Source organism: Pleurodeles waltl, chromosome 3_2 (assembly GCF_031143425.1).
Source record: "Pleurodeles waltl isolate 20211129_DDA chromosome 3_2, aPleWal1.hap1.20221129, whole genome shotgun sequence".
In the NCBI taxonomy this organism is placed as follows: Eukaryota; Metazoa; Chordata; class Amphibia; order Caudata; family Salamandridae; genus Pleurodeles; species Pleurodeles waltl.
This window is the reverse complement of record NC_090441.1, coordinates 156627355-156648427: the sequence shown is the minus strand read 5'-3', so window position 1 is coordinate 156648427 and position 21073 is coordinate 156627355. Positions and strand designations below refer to the sequence as shown.

At 46.3% G+C, this 21073-nt stretch overlaps 1 protein-coding gene across 1 annotated transcript in view; it reads left to right on the top strand.

Moving 5' to 3' along the window:
* MAP3K2 (mitogen-activated protein kinase kinase kinase 2) overlaps positions 1–21073 on the top strand; it is a 269545-nt gene that overhangs the window by 56430 nt on the left and 192042 nt on the right. Inside the window, exon 2 of the mRNA XM_069227045.1 lies at positions 15922–15989. Within this exon, the coding sequence (XP_069083146.1) occupies positions 15986–15989 (4 nt within the window). The 5' untranslated portion in view covers positions 15922–15985. The remainder of the gene's footprint in view (positions 1–15921; positions 15990–21073) is intronic.

Here is a 21073-nt window from a genome sequence, read left to right as displayed (position 1 = left end):
TAGAACGCCCATTTTAAGAGTTCTTTCTGCCACACTAGTGCTTGTGGGCCCTGGGACGCTTTCCAGTTGCGGGCTATTTCCCGCTTGGCTACTATAAATCCCAAGTCTAGATAGTTGGTGGTAAGTTTAGTCTTGGTGGTATGCGGGAAGTCACTCAACAGCCAGTAAGTGGGGTCCCTAAGAACGTCTCTTTCAACTAGTCTGGAGAGGGAGTCTACTACTTCTTGCCAATACTGAGAGACCACCGGACAACTCCAGAACATATGCAGAAACCCAGCCCCCTCCTCCTCACATCTGGGACATTTTCTTTCCGACATCTGGAAAATCTTATTAGAGATATGCTCTGTGGAAGATGTAGAAATTTATTAATTTAAACATAGCATTGCGGGAAATATGGGGCACTTGCTCCAGTAACTCCTCCCTACCCTCATCTGTAAAGGGTTTACGGACATCTGTTTCTCATTTCTGACGCAGGCATTTCAAGGGTGGTAGCAGGCCATAATGTACCTTCCGATATAGGCAAGTGACTGCTTTCCGTGTACCCACTGCTACCACATTACATGTCTAGCCCGGATTTGAGGGAGACTCTGCACCGCCCACTCCCCAATGTTGCCGTATGATGGTCACTAGAGCCCCGTGTACCAAGAAATATTGCGGACTGAGTTCAAACTCCATCCACATTTCGTTATAGTGGAATAACGTCCCATCTCTGTACATGTCTCCTATTTGGGGCAACAACAGCTCAAAGAAGCAGGGGTGCACCAGTCTATGATCCTTGTGAAGAAGAGTTGTTAAGTAATCAATTGGAACTTCTGCGGAATAAGGGCGCTTAGTCCCTGTTTTTTGGAGGCACGTACACTAGCAATATGCCACTGCCTCCTGGTCCCCCCGTCTCCAATGGTCCCGGGTTTTTCAACCCTAGGGAGGAGTCGTGCAAGTCTGGAACCCATTGGCGTTCCTAGTCGCCATTTGCCTGTAGGGCACTGCTGGCTCCTCATCCACTGTGCAGAGTATTGCAGCTGCCCCGCCATGCAATAGTCTTCTAAATTAGGTGCCGCAAGCCCTCCAGCTGACCTTGGTCGCTGTAAGGTGGACAGAGCCACCTTCTTGCACCCTGTGCCCCAGAGGAATGATAGGTTCATGGAGTCCAACATCTTAAAAACAGTATGAGGGATTTTAATAGGTAAAGTGGTAAAGTAATAAAGTAGACGCGGCAAAGCAACCATCTTCAACAGTGCCACTCTCCCCATCACAGACAATGTGAACGTTCCCCAGAAGTTCATAGCCCCTTTCAGGGAGCTTATAGCTCTCCTGACGTTACCTTGTATCACTTCAGAGTGGTCATGATAAACTCTCACTCCCAAGTACGTAAACCAGTGTGGATCACAACAGACTGTGCTCTGCTCCACTGGAGGGGAATGTCACAGCAGACCAGAAATAGGCTAGTTTTCTCCCAATTGACACGAAGGCCTGATATATCTCCGAATTTGCGCAACAATTGCTGTGCCCCTGCTAAGTCCCTCCCCTGTCCTGTAGGAACAACAGAATGTCCTCCGCATATAGTACAATATGCTGACGTTCCTAGGGCCCCTACAATCGGTTCCCAGGCAAGAGCGGAGTGCAATGGGCTTCATTGCTAGGGCAAACAATAGTGGAGATAAAGGGCATCCTTGATGAGTGCCCCATTCTATCCCATAACTAAGTGAAATTTATGCACCAGTTTTTACTCTGGCCTGTGCTGCCGCATATAGAAGGTGGCCCCATCGCTAGAATCCATTGCCAAGACAAAAACTAGTGATTAGCTCTTCCAGGAAATTCCATTCTAGGCTGTCAAATGCTTTCTCAATAGCTACTGACAAGATTGCAGCCTGTGGTGCCGTGGCTTTTTCCAGTATCCAGAACAGTCAACAGATGTTTTGGTCTGTGTTGCGACTCGGGATAAAGCCTGCGTGGTCTTTGTGGATCAGCTGAGGCATATGGTTTAGTAATTGGCTGCTAGTATTCTACTGAGAATTTTGTAATCTGTATTGAGGATGGATAGCGGGCGATAGGCCTTCATGTCATGGGGTAGCTTCCCAGGTTTTAACAGGGGGACCATCAGTGCTTCTCTGGTCATTGATGGAAGGACCTGTATTTGCTTAGCCTCATTGTACATTGCTACCAATTTAGGCGCCACCTGCTCTGTAAAAGCTGCGTAGAACTCAATCGGGAGCCCGTCTGTTCCTGGAGTCTTCCCTCACGCCATGTGTTTTATGGCTGCCCTCACCTCTGGGAGCATAATATCCCCTCCTAATAAATCTTCCTTCTCATGCACAATTCCAGGAAATGTGAGCGGTTCCAGAAATGTTTAATGACCGCTTGGGAGACCCGAGATTTACTCTTATATAACCCCCCCCCATAGTAGTCATGTAAGGCCCCATTATTCTCAGCTTGTATAGTCAGAGTTAACCTACTATCCACCCAAATCTCTGCTATCGGGGACCCTCGATGCCAACCAGGCCAGTAGTCTCCCTGCTTTATTTCCAGTTGCATGAGTTTTTATCATATAGTTTCGGTAGTCATGACAGCGGAGACATTCCACCAGAATTGCTACTTGCTCTTTGACCTGTAGAACAACCTCCCTATCAGCTTGTCCCTCCACCATTTCAACCTTGACCTGTTTCAGCATTGCTTCCGCAGTTTGAATTTCCCAAAGGAGAGTTTGTCGCACCCCCACTGATTCTGGTATGCAGCGAACCCTGAGGACGGTCTTAAAGGTAGCCCATTCCAAGCATCTGGTGTCAGTAGACTCTTCGTTCTCTTGGAAGTATTGTCTAATACATGTATCTATTTGTCCTCTAAATGGGGGATCCAACAATGCCTCTGGCCTAAGCTTCCATGTGAGTATGGAAAGAGGGTCTGTTCCCCCCGTACAAATATAGTAGTACCGGATTATGATCTGATATGGTTCTAGTAAGATACTCTGTGTATTTTCTGGTGTAGTAGTGGCAAACTTAGAAATGTATCTAACCTTACATGTAATTTGTACATGGGGGGGGGGAAAGTATGAATAGTCCCGCCTTTGGTGGTATAACACACGCCATGTATCAATCAGATTCCAATTCTCTCCCCAGTCCTTAAATGTGTGAGAAAGCTTACGGATTGATGTCCCATCTAGCGGTGGGTGGGACCTATCCATGTCGGGGTCACTGACCCCATTAGGACTTCTCCTGTAATGTATGCTGCTAACTGACGGGACAGTTCACCGAAGAAACCGGCCTTCGGGGCATAAATATTAATGATAGTGATGTCTTTCCCATCCAGGCAACCCTGGAGCGCCACAGAACTCCCCTGAGGGTCCACCCTATGAGTAGTGTATTGAAACGGGACCGCAGGCTTGACCCAAATTAGTACTCCCCTGGCATATGCCGAATAGATCGTATAGTACAGTTCACCCCTCCACTTCTGCTGTAAAGCCCCTCTTTCTGCTGTAGGTGCGTTTCCTGCAGCAGTGCCAGGTGAACTCCCATGCGGGCCAAGTAGGTAAACACTTTACATTGTTTTGTTAAGGAGTGGACCCCCTCACATTCCAGGAGATTGTTATAGCGCGTGGGAACCTGCATTTTGTAAGGTAGCATCTATTTGTTGGTCCCAGCCATGTCAGTATAAGTTGCTTAAGGGAGCTCTGGGGCAAAGTATACGTGCCCTCCCTGTGGCCAGAATTCACCCATGTCATGGAGTACTGCACTTTTCACCAACAATCTAAACAGCATAACAATACAACTCCCCTTCCCCAGACTGGTCGGAAAACCTTCCCTGACCAAACTGTAATTACAGACACCACCACTGTGGTACCTTCCACCTCTCCGGTTGAGGGGTGTTTGGGACCATGTGCCGGTGCCGCCTGTTTCACCAGCTGTCAGTGCAGAATTTTGGCATAGCGTCATTTATGGCAACTCTAATCATCGGGGTTTGGACTTCTGCAATTGTGGTCCAAGTTGTCTCTTCCAGGTCTGACGTCAAATGTGTTGACTTGTACTCTTATGTGAACCAAATGTGACTACGCTGTAGTCTTTTTGTCTGCTGGTCTCAGAGGAGATAATCTGCCATCCTGGGTGTAACTATGGGTAGGTCCAACTCAGAATATGAGAGTTCCGACGGGTCAGACCGAGTGGTTACGTTACTCAAGGCAATTTCATTGTTCGTTTCTCAGTCTCTTGGATTCTCTCCACTAGGAGTAGGGCTGACCCAATCTCCCATTCCGAAGGCCGTTATATCTGCAAGCGCCCGGTGCTTTGCCTCCTCAGCCGTGGGAGGGGCTTCCCTGTGGTCTTCTGTTCTTCCGTGTGGTGTGCTGTGCGCACAGCATTTGCTAGGTCTGGCCTTCCTGTAAGTCCTGCACCAGCTACATTTCATTCCAGGACCAAACCTCTTGGGGGGGTATTGAAGAAGAGAGTGTCTCCCTGTGAGAGAACACGCAGTTAGGCAGGGTAGATCATAGCATAGGTCAGGCCCATTTGTCAGTGTCCGTTTTGCAGCAAGGAACGCGTTCATACGTGTTTGGACTTCTTCGAGTAGTCTGGGAATATCATAATCCTATTGTTGCCCAACACTATGTCTCCTTTCTTCCGAGCTTGAGCCAAGATTGTGTCCTTGTCTTTATAGTGCAGGAGTCGCGCTATTATCGCTTTATGGGGAGCCCCGGGCACTGGTGGCCGTGGAGGGACTATGTGGCTCTCTCCAGTGCAAAAAAACGCTAAGAGCCCAGTTGGAGCCATGTTTCAAGGAAGGCAAGCATGTCCTGGCCCTCAGCTCAGCCAGCATTCCTGAATCTGGTTGTGTCTGGTGACCCCACCTGCTGGGACCTCCTTTGCGCCACTGTCCCTCCTGCCTTCCGCCCTGGCCCCTCCCACCTCCCAGGACATATAATGGAGGCTGTAGTACGGCTGGACAGCGGAAGTGCCAAAGACAAGCCGGTCTGGGCTGTGCCACCCCCTACTGTTACACTACCAAGGAGCTCCAGACCCTGAACATGGGACATCAACAGCTGCTGCATGGCCTCCCCACACTCAACCAAAGGACCCTTCACCTGCCTACATTGCCAATTCTTCTGCAATGCGGGCCCACCTGAGCACACTAGCCCATGCACTGCTCCCACACAGAAGACTATGAATAACCAAGCACCACTCCAGTGCATCCTACTAAACACCTGTCCCTTAACACGCCTTGGAAATCTGGGAAACCATCACCACCCACGACCCAGGCGTTGTCTTCACCACTGAAACATAGCTAAAACCCTCCTCAAGCCCTGACATTGCCATGGCCACCCCTGACTGCTACAAGATGATACACCAAGGCTGCACCAACAAATATGGCAGAGGCATTACCATCATCTTCAAGGAAACCATCCAGTGCACCGTCGCTGACGACGACCCAACAACCCGTATGGAGCACCTCAACTTCCTACTCGAGACCGATGCCACCACCATGATGTGAGACCCCTGGGACCACGCTTAGCCTTCTGCAATGCCATTGCCAACCTCCTCGCCCCTCTCGCCATTGACTCCCTCCACTTTGTCCACTTGCCGATCTCAATTTCCACCTTAACAACCCCAACCCCACTTTCCTCATGGAGAACCTCACAAACATTCGCCTCACCCACCTGTTCACCAAACCCACGCACAAACCGGACACACACTGGATGCCATCTTCACTTCTAGCAACAGAATCGGTTTCAACCACGTGGCTGAACTCACCTCGACTGACCTTGTCATTATCCACTTTACCATCTCCATTTTCCAGCACTCCACCTCCAAGCACCTCAGCACCCCCCACCGAAGCTGGGACAGGGTTACAGAGACCCTATGGGCACAGCCCCTAGGCACTGCCCAACCCGAGCCCATGGCAGACCTCGACCTCAACCAGGCCATCCAAAACTTCACTACCTGGATCACCAGACCCACCGACAGTCTCCCAGCTGAAACCAGCTAAAACCAGCAACACCACCAAGCCAGCGAGATGGTACACTCCAGAGCTCAGAAACTCCAAACGCGACTGCCGCCAAATCAAGAAAGAATGCAGCGGCAAGGACCTGTCTGAGGGAGCTGCCTACAAGGCAGCCCTCAACAACTACCACTACCACATCAAGGCAGCCAAGAAAGCAGCAATCACTGCCCGCATGGACACCGCAGCCAACCACATGAAAGAACTTTTCATAATCATCAAGGAATTCTCTAACCTGATAGACACAGATACCATCATCCACCTATCCTAGGAACTCTGCAACACCCTCTCAGATTACTTCCACAGCAAGATCACCACCATATACAAACATTTCAACCCCACCCCCCAACCCCCCACCTTCAGCCTAGACAACATCTCTCAAGCTGCGAACACCAATCACATGATTACCTCCTGGTCCCAGATCACCACACAGACCTCCGCAGCCATCATGTCATCCATCCACTCCGGGGCACCCACTGACCCTTGTCACCACCGGCTTTTCAACCAAAGAAGCAAACACTTTTAGCACAGAACTAACCCGCATCTTCAACAGCTCCAGCATGGCAACCTTCTCGGACGAATGAAAGCACGCAGAGGTTAGACCCCTCTTAAAGAAACCCTTAGCCGAACCCAGCGACCTCAAAAACTACAAACCAAAGTGCTTGAGGAAGCTATCAACAGCTCACTGACTACCTTGAATAAAACCACCTTCTTTACACCTCACAAATCAGGATTCTGGGCCAACCACAGTACGGAGAAAGCATTGAACGCCACCATGGACGACATCAGGGCCCTCCTTGACCAAAGAGAGTCGGCAGTTCTGATCCTTCTGGACCTCTCTTAAGGGTTTGATACAGGCTCACACCACACTCTCCTCAACAGACTCCACAACATAGGCATTCAACAAAACACCTTTAAGTGGATCTACATCCTTCGTATGCTCTGCCAAATCTTCAAAGGGATCCCTACTGACACCAAAAAGATAGTCATGCATGCCCTGGTCACCAGCCGCCTCAACTATGGCAACACTCTTTACGCTGGAGTGTCCTCCCAGCTACTTAGGACTCTTTACAGAACACCACAGCCAGACTCCTCCTCAACCTCCTTATGCGCTCAAGCATCACCACACACCTCAGGAACCTCCACTGGCTTCCCGTGCAGAAGCGATGCCAATTCAAAATCATCACACTCGCAAGTCTCTCCACAATGTAGGGCCGTACTACGTCAACCACCGACTGAGCTTCTACGTCCCAGCAAGACAACTATGCTCCGCCTCACTAAACCTCACGCACACACACCTCTCATCCATCGCAGTTGCAGCGGAGGCCTCTCCTTCTACACAGCAGCAATATTTTGTAAATTGAGCCGTTTAAAAGAATCCTTCAGTTCTTCATTGTTTCATATTCATATTAAGAGAATATTGTTTATGTATCTCTTCCGAGTTGAAATCCTTGTCTTACACGATTTCTATTCATCAAAAATTATTGGGCATTGGAAAATAGCAGGAACCATGTATTTAATGTAATGCAATGATTCAATGTAATTATATCAGTCTATCTGCCCTCTTAGCTATTGTTATTTAAAAATAAATTTCCTTTCTTGGTTTCAAAGGTAACTGTTTTCTATTTTGACCATCAAAGGGCTAATCCGCAGGTAATAAACAGAGGCATACATGTCTGCAGACCTGTTGTTACCAATTCTTTAAAATAAATACATAGTGGGTGTTGGTTCCACCCATAGAAGTTTTTCCTCTTGCCTCGTGCTAGTGGCTGTTTCGTGCATCAATCCGCCCTCTAAAATGTACTTCCATTGAAATGCCTGAAGGGCTGTTCTGCACCTAAAAGGTATACTACTAGTCATATACAGTTATTTATCTCCTATTCGTATTCTGAATAGAAACAATTCATTATGCTACTTTTATTGTGACCTTGACAAAGCAAGTAGCCGTTGGCTTTGACAAAGCCAATACCGTGAACGTACTAAATGGCATATGTACATTCCATCAGTGTTTGCGAATGCATATGTTTTTATACGTTTGTGCTTTAAAGCTAGACCCATTGTATTTGCTAACGTTTGTTTTTGTCCGTTAACTGATAAACTTTTGTTTCTATCTTATTGCACTCACTACAGTTCTGTGCAAGCCTTGATTCTGGAGCAGCATAAATATTTGGCAAACGATAGTTCATTGTCCCACCACAGGTTAAACTGAGGCGACTCTACAGCAGTTTTGAATCTGCAGTGTGATGAGATCTCAGTGCGCAAATGGATTTGAGGAGAGATGTTCTTCTCGCTGTCTTAAAAACTGGCCTTGAGACAGCTTTAGCAATTGACCAGACTCCTGTTATCTGTAAAATATTACACTATGGCGGATACAGGTACATGTAGAAAAGGAGTTTGGGGTCAGCCTTTATTTTCCGTTCCTTTGGCCAGCCTACATGCGCCTTAAATTTAGTATGGCATTGGGTGTGTTCTTTATAGCCATGGATGTTTAGTTGCATTTATTTGTTTCAGTTTGAGACTTGAATTAGTGAAGTTTGTGTTCGTGCCTGCAGTGTGGGGAACTGTTTTTTGTTACTTATTATTTCCATGTCACAGTTTGTGGGTTCCATTGAGGCAGCACTTATGAGCTGTCGTCTCGATCTACTGTATCTTAAAATTTAAAAGGGCTTACAGTCCAGTCATTAATTACCATTAGCATGTTTGTCTCTGTCATTTTTTTTGGGGGGGGGAGGGGAGAGTAGGAGGTGTGGGGGGTGGTGTGTGGTGGTGCACAGTGTTCACGAGTATGAAAGTAGTAGGCTGCTTTATTATATCTTATCTTCTACTCCCCTTCGTAGCTCTAGTCACTGTATTTATTCAGCATACTTTTACACGTCAGGGTCCGGACTTCCTACGGCCTTCAGAAGTGTAGATGAGGTGCCCTGTGTCACGTTTTGTTTCTGTTGTGAGATGTTAAGTCAAAGGCACTAGCACAAACATCTCCATGTATTTGTTTTTAAGCAGGTTTGGCTTTTTTCCTTCGTTTACCAATGATGATAAGATTTATGTAGTGCTTCTTTCAGAACTTCAACTATTTCTCAGCACTGTAAATACCAGATGGCACTGTACTGTTTAGGCTTTTACACTCTGCCCTTTAATGCTTTCATATGACAAACAACAATTTTAGCCATTTCAGTTGCTTCTTGTTTTCTACTACCGTATAACTTAATCAATGGCTGTCCTTATCCTGACTTGTCCATCTTGTTTTTGTGCCTCACCTGCAGCAAAATCTCTTTCCCGGTTCTTACTGGCTGGCTTTTAACGTTCCACGGGTCACTTTTAGGGAACTACTTGTTTCCTTTTTGGCTTAGCACTTCATGGGAATGCATGTGTTTCCATCTTCCTTCTTTTGCTTCCTCCTCCCATGGTCCATGTTCCTGTCCACCTTGTGTTGCAAGCTCTCTCGTGAGCTTCTCTCTCCCCCAACCAAATACCGTCTCGCCTGTGCTCAGTGTTGCTTTCTTTCGCTTGTGCATCTCCTCACCCCTGTGTTCTTTCTCATGTGGCGCTTCTCCACTGCTCTGCAGCAGCGTGGTCCGTATTTGTTTTTTTTACAAAAAAAAAAGACAGAAATTTGAAGACGTCCAGGTAGCAAATTTCGACTTCTTTTTTCTTATTAATTTTGCCGATTCGTCATGGATCTGGTAAAAAAAAAAAAGTGCCCGTGTCATTTTGTAGGCACGCAAACGCCTTTTTGAAAATTATATTTGCCCATTGAGCATGCTTGTCGCCAAAAGGCATTAGCAAAGCTAATAGGTCCCAAGTGTTCAACCTGTTGGTTTTTGCCAATGTTTGTTCATTCTGCTCTCTAAAGAGCAGTCCTGCAAGGTTCGGACCTTTGCCGTGTTATTTATTTGTACCCTTAAGCCAGTTGTTTACTGCGCTTGTTTTTTAGGATGTGGATAATTGGGTTATACAGAGACTAAAAGGGGAAGCATGTCAGTGGACAAGATAGCCCAATGATAGCCTGTGGAAATGTATGTAAATATAAAGATAACACCATTCAGTCGCCTTCTATTTTATTAGCATTGCAATCCCTTATTTGCAGAGTATACATTCATATTATAGGCTCATGTTTTTAAATGTTGTATATAAACGTCAAAGCAGTACTCTCACATTTTCTGTTGCTTCTCCGCCAACTGATTATTATTAATAAGTAGTGTTTTAAAGATTTTGTGTTGATGTTCTATTAAGCGCTGTATATAGAAACCTGCGACCTATTACTTTGTTACAAAGTATGTTAAGATTGAAAGTTATGTGACATGAAAGCGTCAGCCTAATGCCCAGTGTAATAGTTGTTAGGAGAACAGAAACGTATGTATTCACCTGTGTACGGAATGTGCAAAAATGAATCCGGTCGAAGAGTGCAAAAGCAAAATTTTACTGCTAAATCGCTTCGTTGACACGCGCAATATTATACTAACACAACGGTTCTTGCTAGAATTTAGTTTTTGAATTGCGGTTTACAGATGTGTTATAAAGCTCTCTAACATAGCCATTAAAAGCTGTACAACTAGAATACACTGCTTGCAATGTAGCTGGGTGGCGGCCCTTCCAGCCCCGTTTTCGTGATTTCGGTAACGTTATTAAAATTGTTGAATGTCAGGTCAGATTTTATACACGCATAATTTTTTTTACCCGCTGCTTTTGCTCTTAAAAAAATAGTGCTTGCACCTTTCTGTTGAGGAATTTATAGAAGCTGTCAGATTAACACCCCTGGGAGGTGTTCACAGTGTTTCCCACAAGTGTTGACATTTGCGGTGCAAGGTGGCGAATATTTAACGTGCAGTTCACATGCTTGAAATTCTTTTCCTTCTAAAGATGTGTATATTGCGGCGGCTTGATATACTGTGGATTGTGTTAAAACTGTAATTAACTGCATTTTTTTGTATTGCACTGTTTGAATTAGTGCAGTGCTAGTGATTTTCTACAATATATGGTTATAAACATCGCCCGATCTGTCTTATGTAGATTTAAGGCTGCATAGATGTTGATAGTTCTGTTATGGTCCCCTTTGGTATTCTAGGTGGCATCATCATTGGATTAGCAAGGCTAATCCATCTACAAACATCAGTAATCATCAGATCGCCATTCATAAGCAATGATAAAGTTTTCAAAAGAAAATGAAATTTTTACACTGTATATAGTCTTTAAAATACTTGTAAATTATACAGTTTTTAGGTTGAGTGCGCAAGCTCTCTGGCCTGTTGTAATCTATCTGTGGGCTTTTAACCACACCCACCGCATGCCCATCACTATCACTCGTTCATGGGGTTGCCTTTCAAAAATCCTTTATCATTGGTAAATGTGTTACCTTCGTCCCTCCTTGGGGCAGTTTTGTTACCGCCTTGGCCATCGACCTTGTTACATGGATGATTGCACGTTTGCCGATATGTTTGACTGCGAGCGAACTTTTTTCCTTTTTTGTGTCTCTCCTTCATGCTTATGATCATGGCGGTCGTGGTGCTTTGAATCGGCTTGCTTATGTCAAATGTTTTACTTTTTATTTTCATTTTTTGTGGCAAGAAAAGTCTAGTTAGGAATTTACAACACTAGTAGCTTTAACTCGAGCAAACACGAGTGCGCCGACTGGCAAGGGTTCCATTCATCCAACTCCTCGTTCCATACTACAAAAAATGACAAATCTCCTTAGTATACTATACCCTCAGCGGTGCATGCCTAGCAAGTGCAGGTTAACATCTAGCAGTTCCTTCCGGGGCGGCGTTCTGCCACATTTGACAGATGAGTTTTTTGCAAATTGTACACCCTTTTTTCTACTCCCTATCCGATATATCTTCCACACTAAAACAGATTTCAGCAGATTATCCGGCAACAGATGTTCTAGCTTTTGCTATCCAAAGTTTCCATAGAATGTGTACTTGACTATGAAAAAGACAAGAAAGCTATTCCTGCTATTTCTTTTCCCTAAAAATATATGGGTGCCTCAGACCCTTCTTGAGCCTCCCTCAAATCCCTGAATGCTTTCCCGTGTAAGGAAGATTTCAGAATTCTTTAATTGGCTCCGTTTCTGTCTACTCTGAACCCAGGAGACTGGATGGTCTACTTGGAATTGCAGGATGTGTGTTTTCATGTACCCAACCTGCCGGCCCATTAGCAACACCTGCGGTTCAAGGTAAGCCAGAAACATTTTCAATTTGCTGGGCTCCCCTTCAGCCGCACCAGTACCCCATAAGCCTTCACAAAAGTGATGGCAGTGGTTGTGCCCATCTCCAAAGGTCGAGAGTTTCTGTATTCCAGTGCCTTGATGTCCGGATGCTGGGAGTCATTAACCACCTCCAGACGGCAGTGAAACTTTTAACTTTGCTGGGTTTCATCATAAACAAGCCAACATGCCACCTAATTTACTCATAGAGGCTTCCATTCAATGAGACGATTTTAGACATGGTGGAGTTCTGGGCTTTTCCTTTGCAGCAGCGAGTCCAGAACATTCAGGCTATGATACAGATGTTTCAACTAAAATACAAGTGAGTGTGTCTCTGCGACTCCTGACCTCTTAGCTTCGTGCATCCTTCTTGTTAACTATGCTAAATGGCACATGCAAGCCCTAGCAGTGGAACCTGAAATCCCAGTGGCTGAAGAGTCAGTGCCGCCTTTCCAACACTATCCATGTCTTGAAGGAGACGGCTCAAGGTCTACAATGCTGACTCACCAATCACAATTCTCCTGCGACAAGCCACTCTATCACCTCACCCAGAAATGACATTGGTGTGGGACACTTCACTACTAGCTACCTGGAGCGGCAGGTCATCTTTATGGTTGCCATCCACCTGGCAGGGTCACTGAATGTCAGAGGGGGCGAACTGAGCAGACGCCTGGCAGATTACAAGGCGTGTCTACATCCTAAATTGTGCAGGATATTTACCACCATGGGAACCCTGGTATAACCATTTCGCCAATGTGAAGAACATGCAGTGTGAACAATTTTGTGTGTTGGAGTCTCAGTAGAAGCACTCATTAGGAGATGCATTCCGTCTGGAATCAGACCAGGGACGCCTGCATGCATTGCCACCACTGCCTTTCCTGCCTTGTGTCCTGAAGAACCTAAAAAAACAACTGGGCCCAAATCATCCTGGTGGCTCCGGAATGGGCCAGGAGAGTGTGGTAGTCTGAACACCTGAGCATGAGCATCTGTCCTCCGATCAGGCTACTGCTTCAGGAGGATCTCCTGTCTCAGCAGCTTGGCAGGGTCCTCCACCCAAGTCTATGCATTTTACACCTCCAGGTGCGAAGAGTGAGCAGTGGCAGTTTACTGCTTTCGATTTGCCATCTCAAGTGGTAGATGTCCTCCTCCGCGCCATACGCCTGCCATGAAATCTATTTCTGCCAGGAGCGGGGACAGATTTGTAGCTTGATGTAGTGCTCTGGCCACTGACCCCTTAGAGTTGAAACTGTTGGATGTCTTTTTCTTTGTGATGCTACAATGCTGCCTTAACTTGGTCTTGGCATTACTCCTACGTAAGCCTATGCACAACTGTATCTCCCGACTTTGAAGAATGCCTTGTTCATTGAGATTATGTAAGATTGTTGCTTGACTGAACTGGGAGCACTGTTGGCACAACCACCCTACACACTGTTTATTTTACAGACCAGATGAATTTGAGAACTCCAGTGGCCTTCTTACCAAAAGTTGTGACTCCCTTCTATATTGGGCCATCCATTGCTCTAGTCTACCGGCTTTCTTCGCTCCCCCATTTCCAATTGTCCCCATTAGCTGGACCTAAAAAGGGTTTTTATCTTTTACATAGATTGTTCCAAGGATCATAGATGATCATCTACTTGTGGGGTTTTCTTGACAAAGAAACTGTACAGAAGATTACCTTGTTGAGGTGGATAGTTGCGTGCATTAGTATCTGCTACTCCGTGGCCAAGAAGCAGCCCCCAGAAGGTCTGAGAGGCCATTCATCCATGGCTAAGGTTGCTACTACAGAGCTCAAGCGAGTACTACCTGTCCTTGATATCTGCCAGGCGGTGACATGGACATTGGTTCTTATGTTCACAAAGCACTACTGCCTTGATAGCTAGGATTAACGGGACGAACACTCTACCTGCTCATTTCTGCAAGACGTCTCAGCTGACTCCACAGATCCTCCTTTTTAGCCAGGTACGGATTTGGTATTTGTTTTAAGGTGAGAAATGTGCAGTTAGAAGTATCCATCTGGTGGCCACTCCATCTAACCGCAGACTCTTCAATGTCCTCCCATATCCTGCTTCTGCAAAATGATCTCTTTTTTTAACATCTAAAAGGGTCCCAAATTAGTAGTCTGCACACTATAGCCCATAGTTCACTTTAGAGGATGAGAGGTGCACGTCACCACCTGGTGCTGTGTGGAATCACTGCTAAAAACAAATCTCTAGTTCCAGTTTTGCACCTGTGGGGATGGTCTAGGATGAGGAAATATTGGTTAGGTAGACTATACACAAGAAAGAGAATTATGGTGGTTAAGTAATTTGTTTTTCTGACGTTCTTACACTGACATCTAGCTGCTGAAGGAATGTTTTCCATAGAGAATGTTTTCTAATACTTAACTATTAACCTTGTTCAGTTGATGTCAGAGGCAATACATGGGATACCTTTCAGGGAGTGTCAAGGAGCCCATTGCATGCTGATTTCAGCATCTCAAGACTGCCCACCTTGTGCAGCATTGAAATAGCTCTTTTGAGCAATTGAAAAGATGTAACTAATGTGAATGTTCATCCTGGTTGTTGAAATCTGACTAATTGAGAAGGTGCCAGTAAGGAGAAGCTGCAGGGTCATGTGGGAATTTCAAATGGAAGTATGCGATACACATCGTGTCCACAGAGGAGAATCCATGCTTGATAGTTTCTGAACATTAACATGTCTGGTAATGTTAGAAGATATTACACTTTCTGAACTTAATGTAGCATGTGTACTGAATGTGGATAGGGCCTGTGATGGAAAATGTTGGAACTTAGAAAAGGATTCACTGTGTGAAAGAAGAGCTTCAGATGATGACTTGCAGTCTACCACCAGAAGAAGGGCTTATTCTTTACTCTCAAAATGCTTGTTATCTCCTCGCAAAGTTTCAGTTTCCACTATCTGTCTGAAGTTATATTCCCTGTATTGTCTCTTGCTTACTAATGTATGTTTGTCTTTTATTGAATGGAGTATTTAAATTTGTATAGGTATTGGACCTTAGTTACACTTTGTGCTAGTGTGAACTCTGACATTCTCACTTATTAGTCACTTGTTCTCTTGTGAAAAATGTCAATGATGCCATAATATTGTTTGTGGTCTAGTCTTTTCACTGGTATAACCTGCCCCTCTCCTTTCACTAGTGAACAAAATTCCTGGTGGCAGTGTCCTAATCCTGTTTGGCCTCCCACATAGAAGCTGCACCCGATTCATGTTACAATAAAATGAAACAAACAATGCCATACATTTCTACATCCTGAATTACTATCCTTCTTGCACCAGTTTAGCCACTAACGGCCTGGAGTTCAAAACACGTGAAAGGCTGAGGAGGAGGAAAAGGAGGAGGGTACAAATGGAAGAGTGTTAGAAAAAGCACGCAATAGCTTTAAAAAGCTGTGATGTAATATCTGTGCGCCATGGCTTTCGTAATTACAGCTATTACATTAAAGGGGTTGAAACCCATTAGCTGGTCTATTGTCACATCATGCTTTTAGATACCATGACTACATAATATATTTGGGTTCTTGCTCGTCTATGATTTTCATTTTTTCTATGATTTTCATTTTTTGAGGTTAGCAAATTCATTGCTTGATTTCAGCTAATTTCCAGAGTTGCTGCACTTTAAGTTTTCCTCACACTCCATGTTTATCAGTTGGGTATTTCTAATATTATTTGTTTAATGTCATATCAGTTCAAACTTTAAAGCAAAACTTTGTTTCTTTTAGGAAAAAAAGAATTCTGATGGGCAGTTTATTCATTTGACCATATGTTAACAGGCTCTCTGACACAATGGGTAAGTTTAAATATTGATCAAATTCAGTATTAGCATTAATAAAACTTGATGTTTATCTTAGTCATTCACTGAAAATATTTGCACCTATCTTGTTGCCTGTGTGTTTGCAGATGTCACTTGTAAATGTTTATTGTACGTTCTTAAGGCTGTGTCAAAAATTGTTGTCCCACAAGCTCATGTAGGAGGTGACCAAATGCGTTGGATTTAGTCACCTTATGAGGATTCAACTGCTCTGACCATCATAATCTGTCACAAGCATTGACCAATAGTAAATTAATACTAACTAGAACTAAATGAATTTCTGGTAGTTGCTGTTTCAAGCTTTTGAATGGTGCCAAGTTAAACCTAGTAGTCTAGTTCCAAGTAGCATGAAAACTGGTGTTAGGATTGAATAGAATTACATTTTGGTGTGAAGTGAATTACATTTCCCTCTTATAAAAAACAAAACAAAAAAAAACCTGTAAAACCTGGCATTTGTTGCGAATGTTGTTTAGACATGGGCACTTCCACCACCTGTCAAAAATTGAAAATATTCTTTGCTCATTATATATTGTGATCCTCAAATTGTTATTAGATTTCATAAAAGTTCATAATCTGTTAAAATACAAAACCTACACACCATTTAAACATTGTTGTACAAAATTATCACATATGTTTCAGTAACTCAAAGTTTGAAATAGCCCTAAGTACTTACTCTGCTTTTTATAACTGGTACATCTTTAGGTATCCAAACCTATTCAAGTCAATAACTTCACGTGTGAAAGGGGAGGAGCCAAGATGGCGACCGAGTCGGACGCTTTAACAAGGAGCTCCGACTCGGGCCTGGCTGATAGATCCTGGTGGGCACCCCCAGACAAGGCGCTTTAATAAGGGCGGGACGCGCCTGTCCCCGGAGCGGCCCAGACCTGACGAGCAGATTAAACGGCATCGGAGCGTCGTTGGAGGCACCTCGACTCGGTCGTGGGACTCCAGTGAAACAAAGGAGGCGCCCGGAGAAGCGGCACTCGAGACCATCGGTGAGGACGGGGCGGAGGCAGCGAGAAGACCCGGGGCCCCGGGACGTTTATGGCACGGAGGGGCCCGGGCGCTGGACCGGCCCTCTCGGGCCCTTAGTCGCCTGGAGCCGCACTCCGCTCCCCTCCCCACCAAGCAAAAAACGGAGCTGGAGCTCCCCGCCCCAGCATGGGCCAATCCTGCTGTGAGCAGGACCGGCTAAATTAAACAGAGGAGAGGGGACCCCCCCCCCCCCTTTAGGGCAGCGACCGTGACCCTGATCGCGCGCCCACCGCCGAAGCGAAGCTTGGTACTGGAGTGGATCTCCTCGGCCTTCTCCTACCGGCCGCCGCACTCCGCTCCCCCCCCCCTTCCTACAGAACATAGCGCGGATCCGGCACTGACTACGCCTGCTGCAGACGGGTAGCCTCCCCCCGCGAGGGGAATGAGAGAGACGGCGCCTGGCCTCAGCGGGGAGCGGCCTGGAGAACTCAGCACATGGAGGGGACCTCTCTCCTCCTCCACGGAGGGGTGCATCTGGAGACTTGTCCTTGATTTGGGAGTGGACGGAGGCTATCCCACGCAGAAAGCGGGGACCCCCTGGATTTCCCCCTCCCATAGGGGGACACTGCGAGGGGCACTCAACAAGGGGCGAGGAGCTCACATACTTAATACTTTGCGCCCTGCGGGAGCCGTGGCACTGGGACGTCTCCGAGAGCGAAGTCTGATTTCCCCCCCCCCCCTTCCATAACTGCTGCAGGAGTCATAGCGCCAAACCCACACAATTCTTTGGGCCTGCCTCGCACAGTAAACGAAGAAGCCTCAAAAAGACTCTGCACCCTGGAAGAAGCATAGACACACTCGAAAAGCACACGGCTACTGAAACTCATATCCACACAGTCCCCCCTCCTCGGTCGTGTGTGACATCCGCAAGGGGAAGAAATGGCTGGGAAATCTAGGACGACAAAGCACCAGGAGCGAAATACGCCTGGCCTGGCACATACTGAACAATCGCAAAACACAACTTTGCAATCACTCGAAAACACACTCCAAATGCACTCTGTGCAATTCGAAAAAGCCTGTAGTACTATCAGGGACACTAAATCTTCCTTAGAATTTAAAATAGACGCAGTAACGCAAGACTTAAATCTACTTAGAGTGGACCATCGGAAATTGTCAGAAAGGGTGAAAACAACGGAGGATACCCTAATAGCGACAGGTCCAACAGTAACGGTCAATCAGAAACAGATACAGCAATTGGACGCAGAGGTAAAGACCCTGTGGAGACGAGACGAAGAAGCAGAAAGCAGATCCAGACGTAACAACATTCGCCAAGTGGGGATACCGGAATTCCCCCCTGAACAAAACTCGGAACTAACAACAGAGCAATGGCTAATCAAAGAGGTACTGAATGGCTCCCCCTCTAATTTCTTCTCAGTAGAACGAGCAAATAGAATCCCTGGGAGAACTCCACTCCCGGGTCAGCCTCCTAGATCTCTAATAGTGAGACTCCTGAACTATCGGGACCGCGACCTGATACTACAACGTTTTCGCAATAAAGGTCCATTTCAATTCGAGGATGTAGTGATCCACACATACCCGGACTTCACTCCAGAAGTACAGAATAGGCGGAACTCTTTCGTGAAAGTCAAACAACGACTCCGGGAACATAATATTAAGTACGCTCTCCTCTTCCCAGCCAAACTGAGGGTGAGCTTAGAAGACCGTACGCATACGTTTGCTTCTCCAAAAGACACCTGGACATGGATGCATGCCAAAGGCATTGCGCAATCAAACGAGGGAGCACCCGAAGAGGAGGAATGGGCCACCCCTGCATCAAGGAAACGCAGCAAGAGACGCTCAAGGGGCCAGCCCACTGAGAAACAGGCGGCAGAAGAAAGAGCGAAAATACTAAAAGAAACTCCGATACTCATGCAGAATCCCTTTGAGACACTCAGGACGGCCCCCCCATCTGTATCAGACTCTGAATCGACCAACTCAATCTCAACAATTACGGAAGCGCTCAGGGGCCCAGAGGTCACTCCAAGAACAGTGGACGAACTGTGAATTGGACACTGCTGTAAAAGCGAGACTGTCAGGCACCGGTCAGGGCTTCAGGAGTCTAGAATCCAGAAGCGGCTGAAGCAGGAACCTCAACACAAGCCGTACTGGCTCAGAAGAGTATCTTTTTAAACTGTTAACCAGTGATCATTGTGGTCTATGCGCAATAAGCAACAATAGGGGGGGCGGGGGACAGATAAATGAGAGGACCCTCCAGGGGTGCCAATGCACGTGCACATTCACAGACTAGGTCTGAGAAAGGGTGTGTGCTCCGTATAGGTGACACATCCGACCCGAATGAAGGCCCCCCCACGAGTATCCGAACGGATACTGACCCCACCAAGCAGCAAAGATGGGGATCTTTTCTTATTCTTTTTCTTTTTTTCTTTAATTATGAGTGGTAGTAATCAGATAGAGGGAATAGTAAACAGGGTGGGTGGGTTAGCTGGAGTTAAAGGGATTAGACGAGGTCAACACTGCCAGCAGGGTACACTAACGCGCTTGCCAGCTCTAGATAAAGACCTAATAAAATGCACAGACAGCTGGAAGGAACTAGGATCCAGGAGGGTGCATATGATCACGACACCACACAAGGAAATATGGCTCAACAAACCAACGCACATGCACAACAGTATGAGATAGTCACATGGAATGTAAGGGGAATGTCTACACCGAGCAAGAGAGCGCAAGTGCATGCACGGCTCAAGCGCCTAAAGGCCCACATAGCTATCCTACAAGAAACACACTTAATGGAAGCTGAGTTACAAGAGATTCAGACGAAATGGGGCGGGCAGGTCACAGGCACAACACACTCGGCGTTCGCCAGGGGGGTGTTGATTTGGATAACAAGAGGCGTCCCGTTTGCCCGAACCTCATATAAGCTCGACATAGGGGGCAGGTATGTAATAGTGGAAGGACACCTAGATGGGAGACAATTAGCACTCATAGCCATATACACACCCAACAATGCGCATGCAAGATTTTTGGAGTCGCTCACTCCGGCGCTGTTGGATAACCCAGCAGCGCCTGCCATATGGGGGGGTGACTTTAATTGTCTACCTAACGCAGAGTTGGATAGATCAGCTCCCCCTAAAATAGCAGTAACAGGCAGAGGCACCAAGAACTCACTCCAGAAATGGGCGGACGACATGAGACTTCATGACCTTTGGCGAATGCAACACCCCAGACAGAGAGAATACTCATTTTATTCAGTGCCACATAAGGTGCACACAAGAATAGATATATTCTGGGGCACTACTGACATATGCGCGCTGACGAGGTGGGGTCAGAATATTTAGCCACAACACTATCTGACCTATCCCCGCTCAAAATAACCCTGGGTTGGGGCGGAACTCGCCAAGTAATTTCTGCATGGCGGTTGCAACCAGAAGCGCTCCAAGACCAGGCCTACACAGAGGGACAGCACTAAAGCAATACTGGGAAGTCAACTCGGAATCCGCAAATACTAGGGCAGCAGAATGGGAGGCACACAAGGCGGTGGTTAGAGGGTTCTGCATGGCATCCTCCTGGGGGGTCAGGCGCGCCCTACACTCGGAGATTAGCAAATTGGAGAAGGAACTGAGAGCACTCGAAGTAGCGATAGCCGGTGAAGAGGCACCATACACCGCACTAAAAGAAACACGCATAAAATACAAAGAAGCAGATTCCCGCCTCCGCAAACATGATCATAAGTACCACCTAATGCGTCAACAATCCGAGGGGGATAGGTCGGGCAGACTGCTGGCTTGGCTCCTAAAGGGAGCTCATCAACAGACTCCAATAGGGACTATAAAATTAGACGATAACGAGTTGGCCACCACGCAGGCAGATATAAATGGGGCGTTCAAGGACTACTACACGAACCTATACACTAAACGCACGGATTTTACACCTGGACAGCTCGTAACTTTCCTGTCTGGTGCTCAATTAAAACAATTATCACAGGAACACACCGAAAAACTAGAGGCCCCACTGAGTGCAGTGGAACTAGAAACCGCATTAACACAAATGCCAAAAAACAAGGCGGCAGG